The 18,323-nt window shown below is 38.4% G+C and overlaps 1 protein-coding gene across 7 annotated transcripts in view; it reads left to right on the top strand.

The window, feature by feature from the left end:
* FILIP1 (filamin A interacting protein 1) overlaps nt 1–17,066 on the top strand; it is a 167,776-nt gene extending 150,710 nt beyond the window's left edge. For 5 of the 7 annotated variants that reach the window (XM_007056804.4, XM_043542527.1, XM_037894340.2 and 2 more), the window contains 2 exons: nt 3,425–3,648; nt 13,355–17,066. In XM_007056804.4, the coding sequence (XP_007056866.2) occupies nt 3,425–3,631 (207 nt within the window). In that variant the 3' untranslated portion in view covers nt 3,632–3,648; nt 13,355–17,066. Of the gene's footprint in view, nt 1–3,424; nt 3,649–8,491; nt 9,312–13,354 lie in introns of those variants that run through there. The other 2 variants (XM_027819192.3, XM_037894339.2) reach the window with 2 other exon arrangements.
* Nucleotides 17,067–18,323: the final 1,257 nt, after the last annotated feature.

Here is an 18,323-nt window from a genome sequence, read left to right as displayed (position 1 = left end):
CAGTTATACAGGGAGGATATTTCTATAAGGTCAAGCATGTAATTTTTAGGAGTCCTGCCTGAGCTGTGAAATTCCAAGATGGTGGCTGTAATTTCATGTCTGGGCCATTTAGGACATAGGGGTTTGTTTGTTTTTAATTGACATCTCCTCCTCTAGTCTGTCTACTATTTGTATTTTCCAAAAATCTATATAAGTGCCTCCAGCAGGCTCAATTTGAACGAAATTACAGACACCATCTTGGAAGTGCTGATGTGGTTGGCTAACTCATGCAAGTCGCAAAAATCCATGATTAACAGTCCTGTAATTTCCTCATCAGTGTGTTCCACACACCTTCTGTGCCATTTTTATAGGCCTGGGACCCAATTCTCTATTGCATTATGACTGTTCTTGCCCCCTCTGTACCACTTTGCCACTCACATATTAAAAAATGTTACAAGAGATAATGTGCAAGTGACATAGCCATTCTCAGATAGTAATAAAATACACTCAAGAGGATTTGTGTTATAACCTGCTTAAGAATATGCTAACCTTTCAAAAAGTCCAAATCACTGCTGTTTATTTAAACTAACCAACCATCCTCATTGTGAACACTTTGACTAGTATACTTGTAGTCATGTCTGCCTGTTCTGCAGTGAGCCACCATTATGGGCGTAAATAGCCTGGCAGTTGCATGTGTTTACTCCTCCATTAAAATTTAGTTCTGGGAATAATGTTCCACTAGTGTGTACTTCTGGGAATAGAACAGCTTAGCTTCACTCTGCAAGTCCTAATGAGGCAGCAGTTATAGGTGTCCTGCATTAACTTCATAAAAGTTTAGAGAGCCAAATTCTGGCTGATGCTGTATATTTGCATAAAGCAGAAAAAAATGCAGTCACCTGCAAACATGCGGGGCAGAAGGGAACCAACCGGACACTGCATCCTGCAAAATGATACCAAGGGACAGCACTGTAGGTTCTCTACAACTGACACTGTTAAGGCAGAAGCAGCTTTAGCCATTTTCCCAACCACCAAAAAAATGTTTAAGATGCCCCCCATAAGCAGCTGAACCCCGGAAAACACCACAGCTGGCCAATCAGCAAAGGGGAGGAGAGAGAGAGAGACATACAAGCAGCACAGGGGTACAGCACACCTTGGAAGTTGGCACCTAAGGCAACCACACTTGCCCACCCCTAGAACCAGCACTGGCTGAGGCTGTTTGAAGCCCAGTCTGTATGTTTATTCAGTCACATTGGCCAGACAGTGGGGACCTGCATACAGCTAATTTTCCCTTCACTTAGCAGGGAAAACGTGTTTGGAGTTGTGTGTTGAGCTGGTGTCAGCTATGATCTGAGCGACGTGATAGTGTGCCTCTTTGGGGACGGTGTGGGGCAGAGTCAAAATACTTTAAAATGATTTTTGAGTGTTTTAGACATGAAACTAGTAACTCTAGAGTGCCAGAATCTTCAGTTAATAATTTACGTGTCGTTAAAACTCAAGAAATGCCTGACATTCCAGCTACTTCATTTAATAGCTGTATGTTTACACACCGGGGAATGCTTTCAGGGAGTGCAGGATGTTTGTCATTTTGGCTCCAGGGTATGTTGACATATTTTCCAACTCCGATTGACTGTATTTGCATGTTGTGCCATACAATGTTCCATGGTTCTTACTTGTTTTGACATAAAAACGTGAGTTCCTTTAAATGTTGTTGTAAACACTGCTTTTGATTGTTGAAAATGGCTTGCTTCCCATCGGTCTGTCAGCATTCAAATGTCCCAATTGTGATTTCATTTATTTTATTTTGTGTATGTATTCATGTGGTTTTGTACTGTTCTTGGAACATTAAGTAATGGAGAGCGCTGATTGACTGGTAAGGATGGTGGTAGTTTGCCTCCTTTTTGGAATGCTCCGTACATATAAACAGGACCCTGTCTGCTCCATGGCAACTTGAAACTAAACTCTAGGGCAGGGGTCCTAGATTCTACTGCAGTCTGGTGCAGCAGGGAGGAGATTCTGTGGCAGATTCATTTGATTATTTTAAACTAAGGTTTGTAATGTGCAACTAAATGCTACAGTCAACAAAGTGACCCCAACACTGTTTATTTTGTTGACTCCATTTCATTTATGTTGTTTCCACATTTGCTGTTTTCAGTGTGCTGCTGACTTGGTCTTCACACTGCAAAATTACTATGTAGAAATTGTCAGGGAACCTGGAAGTATTTTAGCCTCTAGGTGGAGGATAGCTGGGACTTCTGGAACTCGAGGAGGTGTTCTGGGAGTTTGGGATAACTAATTTTTTTTTCTGTTTAAAATGATCAGTGGTGAAGCAGTTAATATTGTTAATTAAGCTTCAAATTTAACAGCCCACTGAGATAAATAGGGCAATGGATGTGCAATGCTGCATCAGTTTACCACTTGCATTATGTTTTGTTCTCAACCATGAAGGAAGGCTATGCACGTTTTCTCTACATGATGGTTAGATTCTGGTCTATAGTTCTATGGCAAAAAATGGCTTCCAAATTCTTTTGCTGCAGAATGCATTGGCCTGTCAGATGAACAGGAAATAGTAAAGACCTATTAGGTTTCTAGTCCATCTCTTCCTGTAGAGGTGCTGGTCTTGTCTACATTAATGTAGGTGAGAGAGTAGAGACTTTCTCTCCTTTTCCTCTCTTTTCTCAAAAATAAAAGAGTAGGCCAATTCCCTGGATCTGAATGGCTCCAAACTTTAGGAAAGTATGGATCCAGAGCTTTGTACCTGATCCCCATCTCTAATGAGCCAACCCAAAATACTGGATCTGAACACCAGAAAACTAAGGTCTGGATCTGACCTCTGCATTTTGGGTCCGTCTCTAGAATGCTATTCACCATTGTGCAGTAATTGTTCTGGTACGAAGTGTCTTCTTCACCGTTTCATTTTGCTTCATGCCACTAATATTTAAATATGCTGCAAAGAACACAACCATCCTTATACCAAAGGAGATGCCCTGATTCAAAAGTTGAATACTAATTAAATAATTTAGGTGCCCAAAGTGACCTGGTTGCCCTAAATAGTGATTTTCTGCCACTGTTGAGAGTAGCCGAGGCACTCAAACTGGGACCCTCCCAAGAAAAGTGAAAGGGAGCTGCGCGGCAGGGCATTCCTTGTGAGGGGTACTCCATTTTGGAACTTGCTCCCCACCACTAGTACACAAGAGCCTAGATTTGTTAACCTTCTGGGCATGCTTGCAAAGTCCATCTTTTCTCTCTCTTTGTTAAGGAGGGCCTGGGTTGGGGTGGATATATTTCATTCGTGGTGCCCAGTGCACTGGATAGGTGCTTCAAGGCATATTTTAAAAATTTGAAGAAACAAATAAGAAACTGTACAGATTTAGGATCTGTTAAAGAAAAAATCCTAAAAATCTTGCTTACAATTATATCCTTTTTCTTTCCTTTCTCTCTCTTGCAGACAGGACAGGATGGGTCATCACAGAGACCTACACCCACCCGTATTCCTGTGTCAAAAGGTATGAAAGCAGGAAAGCCAGTAGTGGCAGCCCCAGGAGCAGGAAATGTGACAAAATTCGAGCCTCGTGCCGAGACTCAGTCTATGAAAATAGAACTGAAGAAATCTTCAGCCAGCAGCTCTGCCTCCCTGGGCGGGGGGAAGGGCTGAGGGCAGTGGCTAAGGGGGTATGTTGTGCAGGTTTTACTGCTACCGTGGAAATCAACCCCCGGTCTGTTAGTTGCTGGTGTTTGCATTTACTAATTAAGTCCTGAAACTGTCACTTAACATAACAAACTAATAGGTGTGTGTGTCTTGACTTTAATTTAACAATATAATTTTGTTTATATGCTGGGCTAAAAAGCTATTTGGAGGCTGATAATGTTTGCAGACAATGAAATCAGACTGAGCAGCATCACTTATACATTGATCTAATTCGGGGTTATTGAATGTATTGATAGGGTGGGCCACTTCTTAAGAAATTGTCTCATGGGACCACCTTCCATCTCACTCACAATCAAATAGACCACTTTCCCTCCTTTTTCATGATCACTTAACATTCCTGAGACAACTAAAGCATTGCTTGCCTAGAGAAGTAATGCTAGAAAAGCTATGTATTTTTAGGTCTCTTTTAAAGAAGTCTCATAGCTAGAAAAACAAAGAGGAAGAGCCAGCACCACGTGACCAGCCATCTCTCTATGGATCAGCAGCGATTCACAGACTACACTTTGGAAAGCTCTGATCTAATTGATTTTTTGTTACAGCCACCATTTGGGCCTGATCCAAAACCCATGGAAGTCAATGGAATTACTTTCTTTGGGCTTGTCTATACTTTCGGCTAGATCGGCACTGCTGTGAGCAATGCAGCGGTGTCGATTTAGAGGGTCTGGAGAAGACTTGCTAAGTCAATGGCAGAGTGCTCTCTCATTGACTCCTGTACTCCAACTCCTCGAGAAGAGTAAGGTAAGTCAGCAGGAGAGTGTCTCCCATCAACACAGCATGGTGTAGATACCGCGATAAGTGGGTCTAGCTATGTCAATTTCAGTTACGTTATTCACGTAACTAAGTAGTGTAACTATGGCCTGGTCTACACTGGCGGGGGCGGAGGGGAGATCGATCTAAGTTACGCAACTTCAGCTACGTGAATAATGTAGCTGAAGTCGATGTACTTAGACCTACTCACCGCGGTATCTTCACTGCGGTGAGTTGACTGCTGCAGCTCCCCCGTCAACTCTGCATGCGCCTCTTGCAGCGGTGGAGTACAGGAGTCGACGGGAGAGCACTCGGGGATTGATTTATCGCATCTAGACTAGACGCGATAAATCAACCCCCGCTGGATCGATCACTGCCCTCCGATCCGGCGGGTAGTATAGACATACCCTTAGATAGATTTACCGTGGTAGTGTAGACAATACCATTGACTTCAGTTTACTTTGGATCAGGCCCATAATTAGAAAGTGTGCTGTAATTTGACTTCAGCTATCTAGAGTTCTTCTGTCTTAGAACAGTCCTTAATACAGACAGTTAATGGTGCAAAGTAATTGATGGAGAACTCTGCTCAGATACAGAGGGTAGGGGACAGAAGGCTTTGCACCCAACTTACCCTGAATTCCAGCGTGTTCCCTGAAGTTTGGTACGTGTCTATCTCAAATACAGACCCAGTTTACAGTGCTATGGCATACCAGTTTGTGTTCTGTTTTGTTCTGGTTATACTGAAGTATTTGCATTTTTTCCGTTTGTGTTTTTTTTAGCATGTTTTAAGGAAATATTTCAGCATGGAAATGGGTGTGGATGCAAATAATTGATGTCATTATTTTGTTTGTTAGCACCATAATTGTCAAGGGAATTTCCCCAGAAAACTCAATTTCCACACAAGTAAGATACAATAAAGGAACTCTGGATTGAAGTAACTCGGCCAGGGGTGCATTTTAAAAATATATAATGATTCAACCATTTGAATGAGCTATTAAGAGTCCCACAACTATGGGTTCCCTGGCTGGAGGAGAGAAGAGAAAGGAAGATGACTGATGCAGCATGAAGAATACAAGTGTAACTCAAAATGAATGGGAGGGAGAATGCGAAGTGAAGAAGTTAAGTGGCTGAAGGAAGCAAATTCAGTTAATAGGATGTACAGGGTCAATGCAATGAACCAAGGGATTGGGGGATTAGTTTCTCTTGTGAAGGAGAGGTTGAAAGACGAGTCTATCGGTGAAGGGCAACAAAAATGTGTTTATCCTTAATCCATACTTTTGGCTGCTACCCTATTAAAGATCTAGATATTTCTGTTAGAGAGCTTACCCCAGCCTCACTATCTTGAAGGCATTCTTATTCTTCTTTCATGCACAACATGTCCTTCTGATGAACATCACAAAAATAAAAGGAGTACTTGTGGCACCTTAGAGACTAACAAATTTATTTGAGCATAAGCTTTTGTGAGCTACAGCTCACTTCATCGGATGCATTCAGTGGAAAATACAGTGCGGAGATTTATATACATAGAGAACATGAAACAATGGGTGTTACCATACACACTGTAATGAGAGTGATCACTTAAGATGAGCTATTACCAGAAGGGGGGGGGGGGAAAGAACCTTTTGTAGTGATAATCAAGGTGGGCCATTTCCAGCAGCTGACAAGAACGTCTGAGGAACAGTGGGGGGTGGGAAGGGGGAAATAAACATGGGGAAATAGTTTTACTTTGTGTAATGACCTATCCACTCCCAGTTTCTATTCAAGCCTAAGTTAATTGTATCCAGTTTGCAAATTAATTCAAATTCAGCAGTCTCTCGTTGGAGTCTGTTTTTGAAGTTTTTTTGTTGAAGAAGTGCGACTTTTAGGTCTGTAATCAAGTGACCAGAGAGATTGAAGTGTTCTCCGACTGGTTTTTGAATGTTATAATTCTTGACGTCTGGTTTGTGTCCATTTATTCTTTTACGTAGAGACTGTCCAGTTTGACCAATGTACATGGCAGAGGGGCATTGCTGGCACATGATGACATATATCACATTGGTAGATGTGCAGGTGAACGAGCCTCTGATAGTGTGGCTGATGTGATTAGCCCTATGATGGTGTCCCCTGAATAGATATGTGGACACAGTTGGCAACGGGCTTTGTTGCAAGGATAGGTTCCTGGGTTAGTGGTTCTGTTGTGTGGTGTGGTTGCTGGTGAGTATTTGTTTCAGGTTAGGGGGCTGTCTGTAAGCAAGGACTGGCCTGTCTCCCAAGATCTGTGAGAGTGATGGGTCATCCTTCAGGATAGGTTGTAGATCCTTGATGATGCATTGGAGAGGTTTTAGTTGGGGGCTGAAGATGATGATGGCTAGTGGTGTTTTGTTATTTTCTTTGTTGGGCCTGTCCTGTAGTAGGTGACTTCTGGGTACTCTCCTGGCTCTGTCAATCTGTTTCTTCACTTCAGCAGGTCGGTATTGTAGTTGTAAGAATGCTTGATAGAGATCTTGTAGGTGTTTGTCTCTGTCTGAGGGGTTGGAGCAAATGTGGTTGTATCGTAGAGCTTGGCTGTAGACAATGGATCGTGTGGTGTGGTCTGGGTGAAAGCTGGAGGCACGTAGGTAGGCATAGCGGTCAGTAGGTTTCCGGTATAGGGTGGTGTTTATGTGACCATCACTTATTAGCACCATAGTGTCCAGGAAGTGGATCTCTTGTGTGGACTGGTCCAGGCTGAGGTTGATGGTGGGATGGAAATTGTTGAAATCATGGTGGAATTCCTCCAGAGCTTCTTTTCCATTGGTCCAGATGATGAAGATGTCATCATTGTAGTGCAAGTAGAGTAGGGGCATTAGGGGACGAGAGCTGAGGAAGCGTTGTTCTAAGTCAGCCATAAAAATGTTGGCATACTGTGGGGCCACGTGGGTACCCATAGCAGTGCCACTGATTTGAAGGTATACACTGTCCCCAAATGTGAAGTAGTTATGGATGAGGACAAAGTCACAAAGTTTAGCCACCAGGTTTGCCGTGACATTATCGGGGATACTGTTCCTGATGGCTTGTAGTCCATCTTTGTGTGGAATGTTGGTGTAGAGGGCTTCTACATCCAGAGTGGCTAGGATGGTGTTTTCAGGAAGATCACCGATGGATTGTAGTTTCCTCAGGAAGTCAGTGGTGTCTCGAAGATAGCTGGGAGTGCTGGGAGTGTAGGGCCTCAGGAGGGAGTCTACATAGCCAGACAATCAGGATTGCCACCACTGACTTCCGCCCCCGCTCTCCTGCTGGTAATAGCTCTTCTTAAGTGATCACTCTCGTTACAGTGTGTATGGTAACACCCATTGTTTCATGTTCTTTATGTATATAAATCTCCCCACTGTATTTTCCACTGAATGCATCTGATGAAGTGAGGTGTAGCTCACGAAAGCTTATGCTCAAATAAATTTGTTAGTCTCTAAGGTGCCATAACTACTCCTTTTCTTTTTGCGAATACAGACTAACACGGCTGCTACTCTGAAACCATCACAAAAATATTGATTCTGATTTTCACAAGTCCTCAAGCATCTTCCATTAACATGCATCTCCAATTAACTTTGGAAATGTAGGTGTTAGGACATCTGAAAAACAGACTCATGACTTTATATATATAATTTCTCTAATAGCAGAACCAAACTTGGAGCTTCTTCTTGGGAATTTGTGACCAGAAGTGCATCAACTCCTTCCAGCTAATTGTTATGCCCAATAAATGCCCCATACCTCAATTTGTCAATTAATCATTAGTGAGTTCTTATTATTATTTCTAATGTATCAGAGCTTTTTCAGCATACATTCTAAACATAATAACATGAAGCTAAAAGTTCATTATCACACTAAATGCGGAGCTAAACCAAAGCTTCCACTCAGTTAAAAACAGTAATTTTAAATGCTGCAAAGTAGATGAGCCTCCTGGTAATGTGGCATGATACAGTAATGAACTATAGATGGCTTAAACCTTCTTTTTCATAGCTTTTAAAACGAAACTAGGTCTTCCTAACTTAAGTGATTATATATATGGGACAATAGTCTAAATGTGCCTGTGTTTGAAAGCAGCATCTGTTTTGGATGGGATTTGAGAGACTACTTTATCTGAAGAAGAAACCATCAGATGGAACTGGCTATCCAGTGCCACCACAGCACACCTAGAACTGGAGAGGCAAACTAGAACTACCACTTGTGGAGTTATCAGGGTATGTGAGAAGGAATGCAGCAACACCAGACGAAACAGAATTGACAAGTCAGACTAGTATTTTGAGGATTCAGTAGCAGATCCCACTGCCAGGACCAGACCAGAGAAAAATCTCTGATCCACAGCCAACCTAGCAAAAGGTCAAGGAATCAGAATCAGTCAAAAGGGTGTTTCTGAAACTAATCTGGAAAAAACCCCCACAAACAAACAAAAAATAACAACTTGTGAATATTGGTAGGAAAAGACCCTGAAAACATACTAATCTTGTTTAAATATTAGCAAGAAGAGGGCAGGTCACAATTTACAAAGGTTCTCAAAAGGAAAGAAAGATAAAGTGTAAGGGTTGATGTAAGCCAAAGGGTAATGTAAATTATTTACTAAATATTGACATGTAAGAGTTTATTGGAGGTTCATGGAAATGAAATATTTTGTATAAACTGGAGAAAACTGTATGCCTCTAAGTACTTATGAATATCTGTTTTAAGTTTAATGTATATCTTTGGTTAAAAAATTAGGTGAGTTCAGCATTTTGTAATATGTTTTCATTTACCTGAAGTTTGCTACTCTAAGTAGAGAATGGGCAAGGAGGGAATTGCAAAAAAAAAAAAAAACCTTGTAGCACAAAAGTCTTAAAAAGTTGAATCTTAGCTATCTTGATCATACAGTTCAGAGTGCCTTTTCCTCTGAAGGTAGCAATCTAGTTACTGACTACAATAAGATAAGTCACTCAGCACCTTAAAAACTTTGTCTAGTGAAAGAAGCATGACTGTTACAATAACTCTGTCTGTGAGAAAAGTCACAGAACAATGAGTCAGGTTACATCACAAAAGTGTTTCAGCATCCATGTGTGGAGTTAAGGACAGAGTGACCTCCCTAACTGAATTTCCCTGCATTTGATTTTAAATCTGATCCTTAACACAAGTTTTCTACTGGATTATATAGGGCCAGATGCTGTCACCCTTACTCATGCTAAGTACAGCTTGCTCATGTGAATTGTCTCATGCCCATAAACAGAAATACTGATCTAAGAGCTGCTCAGTGTGAGAAAGGTTGCAGAACTTGGTTCATAATGACATGCAAGCTCTAGTCTAAAGGGTTTCTTTCAGATCTTAAAATATGCTAAGCAACCAATATCTTGACTTCTTATGGCCACCTTGATCTTTAGTTGTTTACTCTTTTCGTTTTGTGATCACAGTCCTTCACTGTTATTAAAAAAGCAAATAACATTTTGTGACTTTTATAAATATGACCATACAGAATGTACATGAGAGTATTTAAACTTTAAACCACTTACTTGGGGATTAATATCATGTGCATAATCTCTAAAACAGCATTGGTCTGCAAACGTTCATGCCAATTATAGACTAAATACCAGATTATTACCTAAAACATATTAAACATGTTTTCAGATCCTCTCAAGGTTAACACTAATGTTCGGTGACTGGTCAGAATTTCAAGAGCACATCTTTAAAGAGGGAAGGCTACCGTCCTACCATGTTTCATGTTTTCAACACAGGCTACAATAATAAGGATGGTTTTCAGACCAATTATATGTTCCTATCGCATATCAGTTGCTGACATCACTAAGTCAGTTTGAAACCTGTAGTGTGCTGGCTGTAATTTCGATGAGCTCATCTTTTAAACTTGTTCTCATTTAGGGGAATGTTTTTCTCTTCCATCTGTGTGAGTAATTCTCATTCCCTTCAACTGAGCTCTCCCAGACAGAACTCTTTCTAACATTTGTCATTATAGATGTTGACTTCACTTTGAAACTATCTTACTACTTGGTCTCTGCTCTTCTTTGGCTTTTTAGAAAAGGTTAACTACTTTCAAATTGGGAGCTATCAGCTGCAGGAACACAATCATGTAGGACCATGTGTGGGTTTATTTTATTTTATTTTTTGACTTCTTGCAAGATAGAAGTATGAGCAACTCCCCATATTAAAAACTCTTCTGAACATGATTTTAAAAGTTCAGAAATAGTTATATTGGTACATGATGTTCCACTTTTGTCACTGGGACTTACATTGTCTCCAGTACATCTTTTTGTATAATTTGGTTTTATCCATTCATGTAAATTGTAAAAAGAAATTTAATTTACATTTCAAATGTTAAAATGTCAGGTGATTTGCTTTTATTATCAGAATTGGTGAGACTTTATGCAAATTGTTCGCTATGGGCCAGATTCTAAACTCATTTACAACAGTGTAAATGCAAATAACTACAACGACCTCTGATTTATACCAATATAATTTAAATCTGAATTTGCTCCTATCCATACAGATGTCTTCATTTAATTTTTTCATTAGAGTAAATTAATTAAGTTTTGTTTCTTTAAGTAAATGTATAGCTCATGGAAGCTGTAAAATTTATAGTCCCAGAAGCACTCTCTCTAGCCATTGCCAGATTATTCCTACTCACTGTGCCAGAATATATCGGGGTGGTCAAACCATGGCTCGCGAGCTGCATGCGGCTCTTTTACAATTAAAGTGTGGCTCGTGGAGCCCCTCCAGGCCCTCCCTTCTCCATCTACCGGACGGGCATGGAGGGAGCTTGGGACCTCTACCTTGCAGCAGGGTGATGGGGTAGGGGCTTCTGTCCAGTGAGGAGGGGGGTCTTGGGACTTCAGCCCCATGGGGTGCACCTACTGGGACTCAGGGCTCAGCAGGAGCGGGCTGAAGCCCCAAGGCCTGGCAGATACTCAGGGCTCAGCAGGTGCACCCCGGCTCCCCAATTTCTGAAGATTGTTGTATGCGGCTCAGAGTGTCAGTAAGTTTGGCCATCCCTGGACTATACCCTATGAAAATTTTAGACAAACACCTCTTTGGACATCTATTTTAGTAGCAAGAATACATACATTACTACAAAGTCAAATGTTAGAAGGGGTGAGGTGTAAGAGAAATTAGTGAACACATGAATAATGGAAGCATACACAATGTATGAATTCTTAATCCTCTCTAGTCTCTGACCTCCTCCTGCATACTTGTTATGTTTGGTCTATAAGAGGAAGACTTTGATTTTGAAACCTTACTATAGTTACGCTGTTCAGTTATTAATTGGACCTGTACAAGGAAGAAAACATTTTCTGCCTACCAAATTTTTGTTTTTAAATTGTAAATTTTTGTCTTCAAACTCTGTGTATAGATATATAATGTATATACTGGATATTAAGAACCGTTTTCTTAAAATAAGCTCATGTGACTCTCACTGAAATTAATAGATGTGTTTGGAAATGAGTAAAATTTGATGTTAAGCAAATACAGCTTTTACCTTGCTTCATATTCTCCAAGAACCTGAAGTTATAAAACTGCATTGGTGGTGAAGGTTAACTTTTAATACAGTTTATGATTCTTGTATGTTCATTATTCAAATGTGGGAGGAAATATAGACATGTATGGATGGAAAAACCTTATGTAAATGGTAAATTAAATGTAGAGGAATACAGTTGATTGGGAAATTCCATTGTTTCACTTATGTTCCCGCATTCTCCTAATTGTTGTCTTAGCCTTGTTTTCTCCATATGAGTAAACTAATGAAAATATGCCATCTAGTGGTAAGGTTCTGGCATAAAGAGTAAATGAAATATTTGAACATTTTTTCTGTTTTAAAATTACAATATTGTACAACTCCCACAATCAAACATTCTACAAACACATTTTTTTAAAAGGTGAAGCATAGGCACATGTTAATAAAAGTGGTAAGGATACACTGAATTTATATTTTGCGTATCTTGTAAATGGCTTTTGAAAACGAGGAAGGGAAGACAATCACATAGTTATATAAGAAGTTTCAGCTATAGAAATAAATGCTTTTGGAAGGCACATCATACTACATTTCAAATGTCTGATTGCAATTTTATCATTTAAAGCCCACAAAAATTGTTTCTTTAAAGCTGCACTGCATATTGAAATTTACATTTATGGTTAAACTCCAATTTAGTAAATATCATCTTGTGTGCAATGGAAACACATTACTTTAGACCATAGGACAGTTAATTATTTAATATTTGTTGTGGTACTACCAAAAGACTGATCAGGATCAAGGACCTCTTATGTTAGCACAGTACAAATGTAAGCTCTGATCTTGCAAAGTCTACACATAGCTTTATACATTATGTGTGAAATCCTGGCTCTGTTGAAGTCAATGGGAAAAGTACCATTGACTTCAGTAGGGGCAGGATTTCACTATGTGAGTGGTCCCATTTAAGTCATTTAGACTACTTGCATCCTTGAAATTGAGCATGCAAGCAAGTCTTTAAACATGTGAGTAGTTCAGTGACTTCAATGGGACTACGGAGTATGTAAAGTAATTTTGCATGTAAATCTTTACATGAACTGTGCTTAAGAGGACAATCAACCTATGAAGAAGAGGGGAGAGACAGTCAATATGCACATTTTATAGACATATTTTAGTTGAATTACTTTTTGTGTATAATGACAGAGAGATTGAACTTTGAACTTGGAGTCTCAGACTTCGGAGTTCTAATGCTGGCTCTAGCCCAGACTCCCTCTGTAGCACTGGCAGGACATTTCTTCTCAATCTCAGTCTCCCATCTTTATATGGGAATAATAGCTATCTCCAAGGAGTGTTATGATGTTTAATTAAAATCGTTAGGAGTCTCTGAAGATAAAAAAAGCACGATATAAATGCTAAGTTCTATTAACTTTATTAAAAATTACCTGTATTTCCAATTATATAATAGCAAATGTTTTGCTCTTCTCTCTTAGAAAGTGTCATCATTCATCAGTTACGCATGAACTCTAGATGAGATACCATACCCAATGTATTCTATATGTGTGCACTTCCTCTCCACACCAGTTGGATGGATCACTGTTGAAGCCCTCTACCACTACCACCATGGTCTCCTGCGCTACTGATCACTGACCGAAGTTTTTTACTGCTTCCATTGGATTATTATGATTATTTGTAGAGTTTTTAAAAATAATGGCCTTGTTGATATTTTGAAAATATGTAGAGAAAGAGAAAAGCAGTTATGGTGCCCACTGAATGTTACTCTTATTTTGCAAAGCCTAAGGCACCTGCTTGATTTTGTTTGGTGGTGTTTGCCATATAATTTATTTTTATAAAACACTTTAATGTAACTTTCCCCAAACCTTCCAAACGCTACTGTCCAGGGCATGTTAATTTGTAGAATACACTGTCAAAATTCTTAGTGTTGATTGATATTTTTGTATTAAAGACAGGAAAGAACGTTTAAATTTTAATCTGAACAGTGCTTTCTTTATTTTTAACAGAAGTATGCAACACATTTTCCTGCCACCATATGACTATGAGACTAAATGCTCAAAGGACTGCCATAAAGGGTATACTGGTATAGAATTTTTCTTGCACTGTGGAGAGATTCAGCATAAAACTGAGTACTAACAAACCAAAGCCCTGAAGTACTACCTGATTTTAAAGATTATTTTTAAACATTGTAAACCAGTTTTCACTAAGCTGTGATTATTATTATTATTATTTTACAATGTGTTTTTACTTCTGCCTGTACTGAAAAAAGTCAGTTTTCTTCACACTGTAACAAATAAATTTTCACAAGAATACAAATGTAACAAAGTGTTTGGATTATGCCACAAATGTCATGAGGCTGACAGTGTTGAAGTTAATCTTGTTTGTTTTATTTTATAGTAAGTACTACTGATAAAAAAGGAATTGTATGGTTTTTGTAGTTGCCATCTTTAGGCTGGTATTTCATTACAATATCACAGTGCACACTATATGCATCCAGATATTGTCAGCGCTATAAAGAAAGATCTATCATCTGGCAAATTTAATGATGCCACTGTTTCTAACTTTGAGTTTTCACGATGCTATCAAATATCACATCTATGTAAGTATAAGGAAACTGTATTGTAAAGATGGCCAAATGATCATATAACAAGACCCCATATATGCCACTGCAAGGTGCACTTAAATTTTAGAGCAGTGGCCCTTCGATGATTGATGCTGCATTCTGAAGAAGCATAATGAGAATTCTGTGGCAGCTACATTTGAATTAAAAATGGATTTTTAAATGAATTATATATGAAATTGAATAGAACCTGTATGGTATCCCTCATGCTATTTATTTTTTATAATAAATTCATTTATTTTAAATTTTCCCCACATTTTCAGTTTCCAATTTGCTGCAAACTTTTGTATTATTAGTGTATAACGGTACTGTAAAGCTGCCAGGGAAAACTGGAAGATTTGGCAACTGAATGCAGGACTATTGGGGCATTTGGGGAGGTGACTTGAGATTGTTGGATAAGCATATTAATGAGTCCTTTTTGCTGAAATGATCAAAAGTGAAATAGTTAACAATTACGACATTTTAAATTTGTCATAAGTAGATGTTAACATCTCACTGAGATTTTAAGAAGCAGATAACCCATCAGGCTGTCTGCAGACTTGAGACGTTAACATTACATTTGGTTTATCGTCATTCAGATCATCTTTGCAAGGTTATTTCACAACAATTGAAACTGGAATTTTTTTTTTTTTAAAGGCAAAACTTTATTCTGGAGTACAATTCTGCAGCAAGGCTGGGGCGGGGGGAATTCTGCAGCAAATTCAACAGCTGCAGAATAGCAGGAGCATGCTTTTCCCTTGTGTATCTTATTGACAGCATTTTAAAAATCAGTTTTGTGTGACAGCTTGGGTCCAAGTTTCCTGAAATCCTAATATTCTTTTGTTTTGTATAAAATTTTTATATAGAATTCACTTTCACTGGGTATAAAGTGCTGATATAGTAATCAATATGGGAACGTTAAAATGACATCCAGAATTTACATAGCATATTTCAATTTCCTTACATAGACTGAGGAATATTGACTTCCTGTGTAAAACAGGAGTAAGACTGGTGAATCAGACCCACTTATGTGCCATTGAGGTCTATGAAGTTACAACAGCACAAAATGGGAATTTACATAATGATGAACCAAGCCCACTGCCTTAAAAAACATTACCTGTGAATGAATAATCATCTGGGATAAGAACTGGTTTGACTTAATCTATAATGAACCTGACAGCTATGTGAAATGTAACGCAACACTACTGAAATCGTTTCTCTGGGTTTAAAAATAGCATTAATGTCTCAGTAACAGTAGAATGAGTTTTCCTTTCTGCTCCATCTGGATTAACAAAAAATCTAGTTATGGTATGTGTGAAGAAACATTTTCCTTTTGTTTTTAGGAACACTCGTCCCCCAATCCGACCACTCCATAATCACACTTTTAAAAGTTTAAAAAGTTAAGCTGGTGTTTAACAGAAATGCAGTTATAGTTTATTTTATCCTAATCCGTTTTTAAAAGTATTTTGGATGAACTGTCTTACTTATCTAAGAGGGAGACTGAGAGCACTGGCCAAAATAAAACACCATATAGATAGGTACTACTTATGCTTTTCTATATGGAGTGGAATTATAAAGTTTGATTGAACTGGCATGTTGCAAGCAGCTCTAAAACAACAAATACCTTCTGGTTGAAAATCACACCTGTGCAGAGAGTCTTCATATGGAGGGTAACTTTAACTTTCTGTGAATTAATATTAGTGACTTCAAATGCAACCTAATTCAGATTTGAATCCTGACTTCAAAATATGAAAAATTAGTCTGTTTTGGGGTACGTTGAAAGAAGTCTATTAAAATATACTAAAAAAATGATTTTTCTATACATGCACTTTTTAAAGGAAATAATCATGATGTTTTCAGATGAAGCCATGTACATGCCACACTGAATCCATAAATAGCAACAATATTAAAAAATGAAAAATTGGTGAAGAACATAATCTTCTTTAGAAGCCCCTATAGTCAGTCAGATCCTTTAAATAATTGTTAACGTGGCTTTATGTAAGGAAATATAATGGTTAAAGTTTTTTTTTTTTAAGTAAATATACTTAATTTTTGAGGTGGGGTGGGAGTGAACTAAACTCTTCAGTTCTGCAAACACAAATCTTCCTGTTAAAGTCAATAGCAGTTTTACAATTGATGTCTCTCAGGAGAGCATTGGACTTAAAGGGGAACTAAAATTAGAATATTTATTGTATAAAATCAGAAACTACCAGAAAATTAACGTAGGTGCATTGACCACTCCATCTTCAACTGTGAATTCCCTGGTTTTTGTCTATTTGTCACAATGTTAACATTTTTTAAATAATTGACTTTGTATTAATGTTTGTTTTTACTTAAAAGAACGTTGTAGGTTCATAAATTTCATGTATTTTATGAAAGCTAGATAACTTTTATTCTTCAGCAGTGTTTGGGTATTTTATATTATACTTCAGTTGGTTTAACAGCATACAGTTGTATCTACTAAGTTCAAGTTTTATTTTGATGAATATTAATTATAGCTTTAATTATTCATATATAATATAAATGATCACTTTAATTATTAATATTAATTATTTATTATAGCTTTGTTGCAATAAAGAAGTTCACAATGTGATGGAATAAATTCTTGCAGAACCTAAGAATAGCCATAGTGGATCAGACCAATCATCCATCTAGGTCAATATCCTATCTTCCAACAGTGGCCAATGCCAAGTGCTTCAGAGGGAATGAACAGAACAGGTAATCATCAAGTGATCCATCCCGTCACCTATTTCCCAGCTTCGGGAAACTTCAGAGTATGGTTTTGCATCACTACCCATCCTTGCTAAAAGCCATTGATGGGCCTTTCCTCCATGAACTTACCTAGTTCTTTTTTGAACCCTCAATTTTGGACCTCACAACATACTCTGGCAAAGAGTTCCATAGGTTGACTGTGCCTTGTGTGAAGAAATCCTTCCTTTTGTTTTAAACCTGTTGCCTACTCATTTCTTTGGGTGACCCCTAGTTCCTATGTTATGTGAAGAGTAAGTAACGTTTCCTTATTTACTTTCTCCACACCAGTCATGACTTTAGAGACCTCTATCATAGCCCCCCTTAGTCATCTTTTCCAAGCTGAAAAGTCAGTCTTATTAATCTCTCCTCATATGGAAGTTGTTCCATATCCCTAATCATTTTTGTTGCCCGTTTTTGTACTTTTTCCAATTCCAATATATCTTTTTTGAGATAGGGTGACCAGAACTGCACGCAGTATTCAAGATGTGGGCATATCATGGATTTATATAGAGGCTATATGATATTTTCTGTCTTATCTACTCCTTTCTTAATGATTCCCAATATTCTATTAGCATTTGTGACTGCCGCTGCACACTGAGTGGATGTTTTCAAAAATCTAGCCACAATGACGCCAAGACCTCTTTCTTGAGTGGTAACAACTAATTTAGACCCCATCATTTTATATGTATAGTTGGGATTATGTTTTCCAATGTGCATTATTTTGCATTTTTCAACACTGAATTTCATCTGCCATTTTGTTGCTCAGTCATGCACTTTTGTGAGATCTCTTTGTAACTCTTAGCAGTCTTCTTTGGACATAAGTATCTTGAATAGTTTTGTATCATCTGCAAATTTTGCTACCTCCTCACTGTTTAACACTTTTTCCAGATCATTTATGAATCAGTACTGGCCCCAGTACAGACCCCTGGGGGGACACCACTATTTACCTCTCTCCAATCTAAAAACTGAGCATTTATTCCTACCCTTTGTTTCCTATCTTTTAACCAGTTACTGACCAATAAGAGAAAAAAACTTTTTCAGACTCAATGGGATACACAGATTTTAAGAAGTATACCACATGGCAAGCTTCTTAAAAT

The sequence above is a fragment of the Chelonia mydas genome, chromosome 3, assembly GCF_015237465.2.
Source record: "Chelonia mydas isolate rCheMyd1 chromosome 3, rCheMyd1.pri.v2, whole genome shotgun sequence".
Classification (NCBI taxonomy): Eukaryota; Metazoa; Chordata; order Testudines; family Cheloniidae; genus Chelonia; species Chelonia mydas.
The sequence above is the reverse complement of the archived record's forward strand: the minus strand, read 5'-3'. Positions and strand labels throughout refer to the sequence as shown.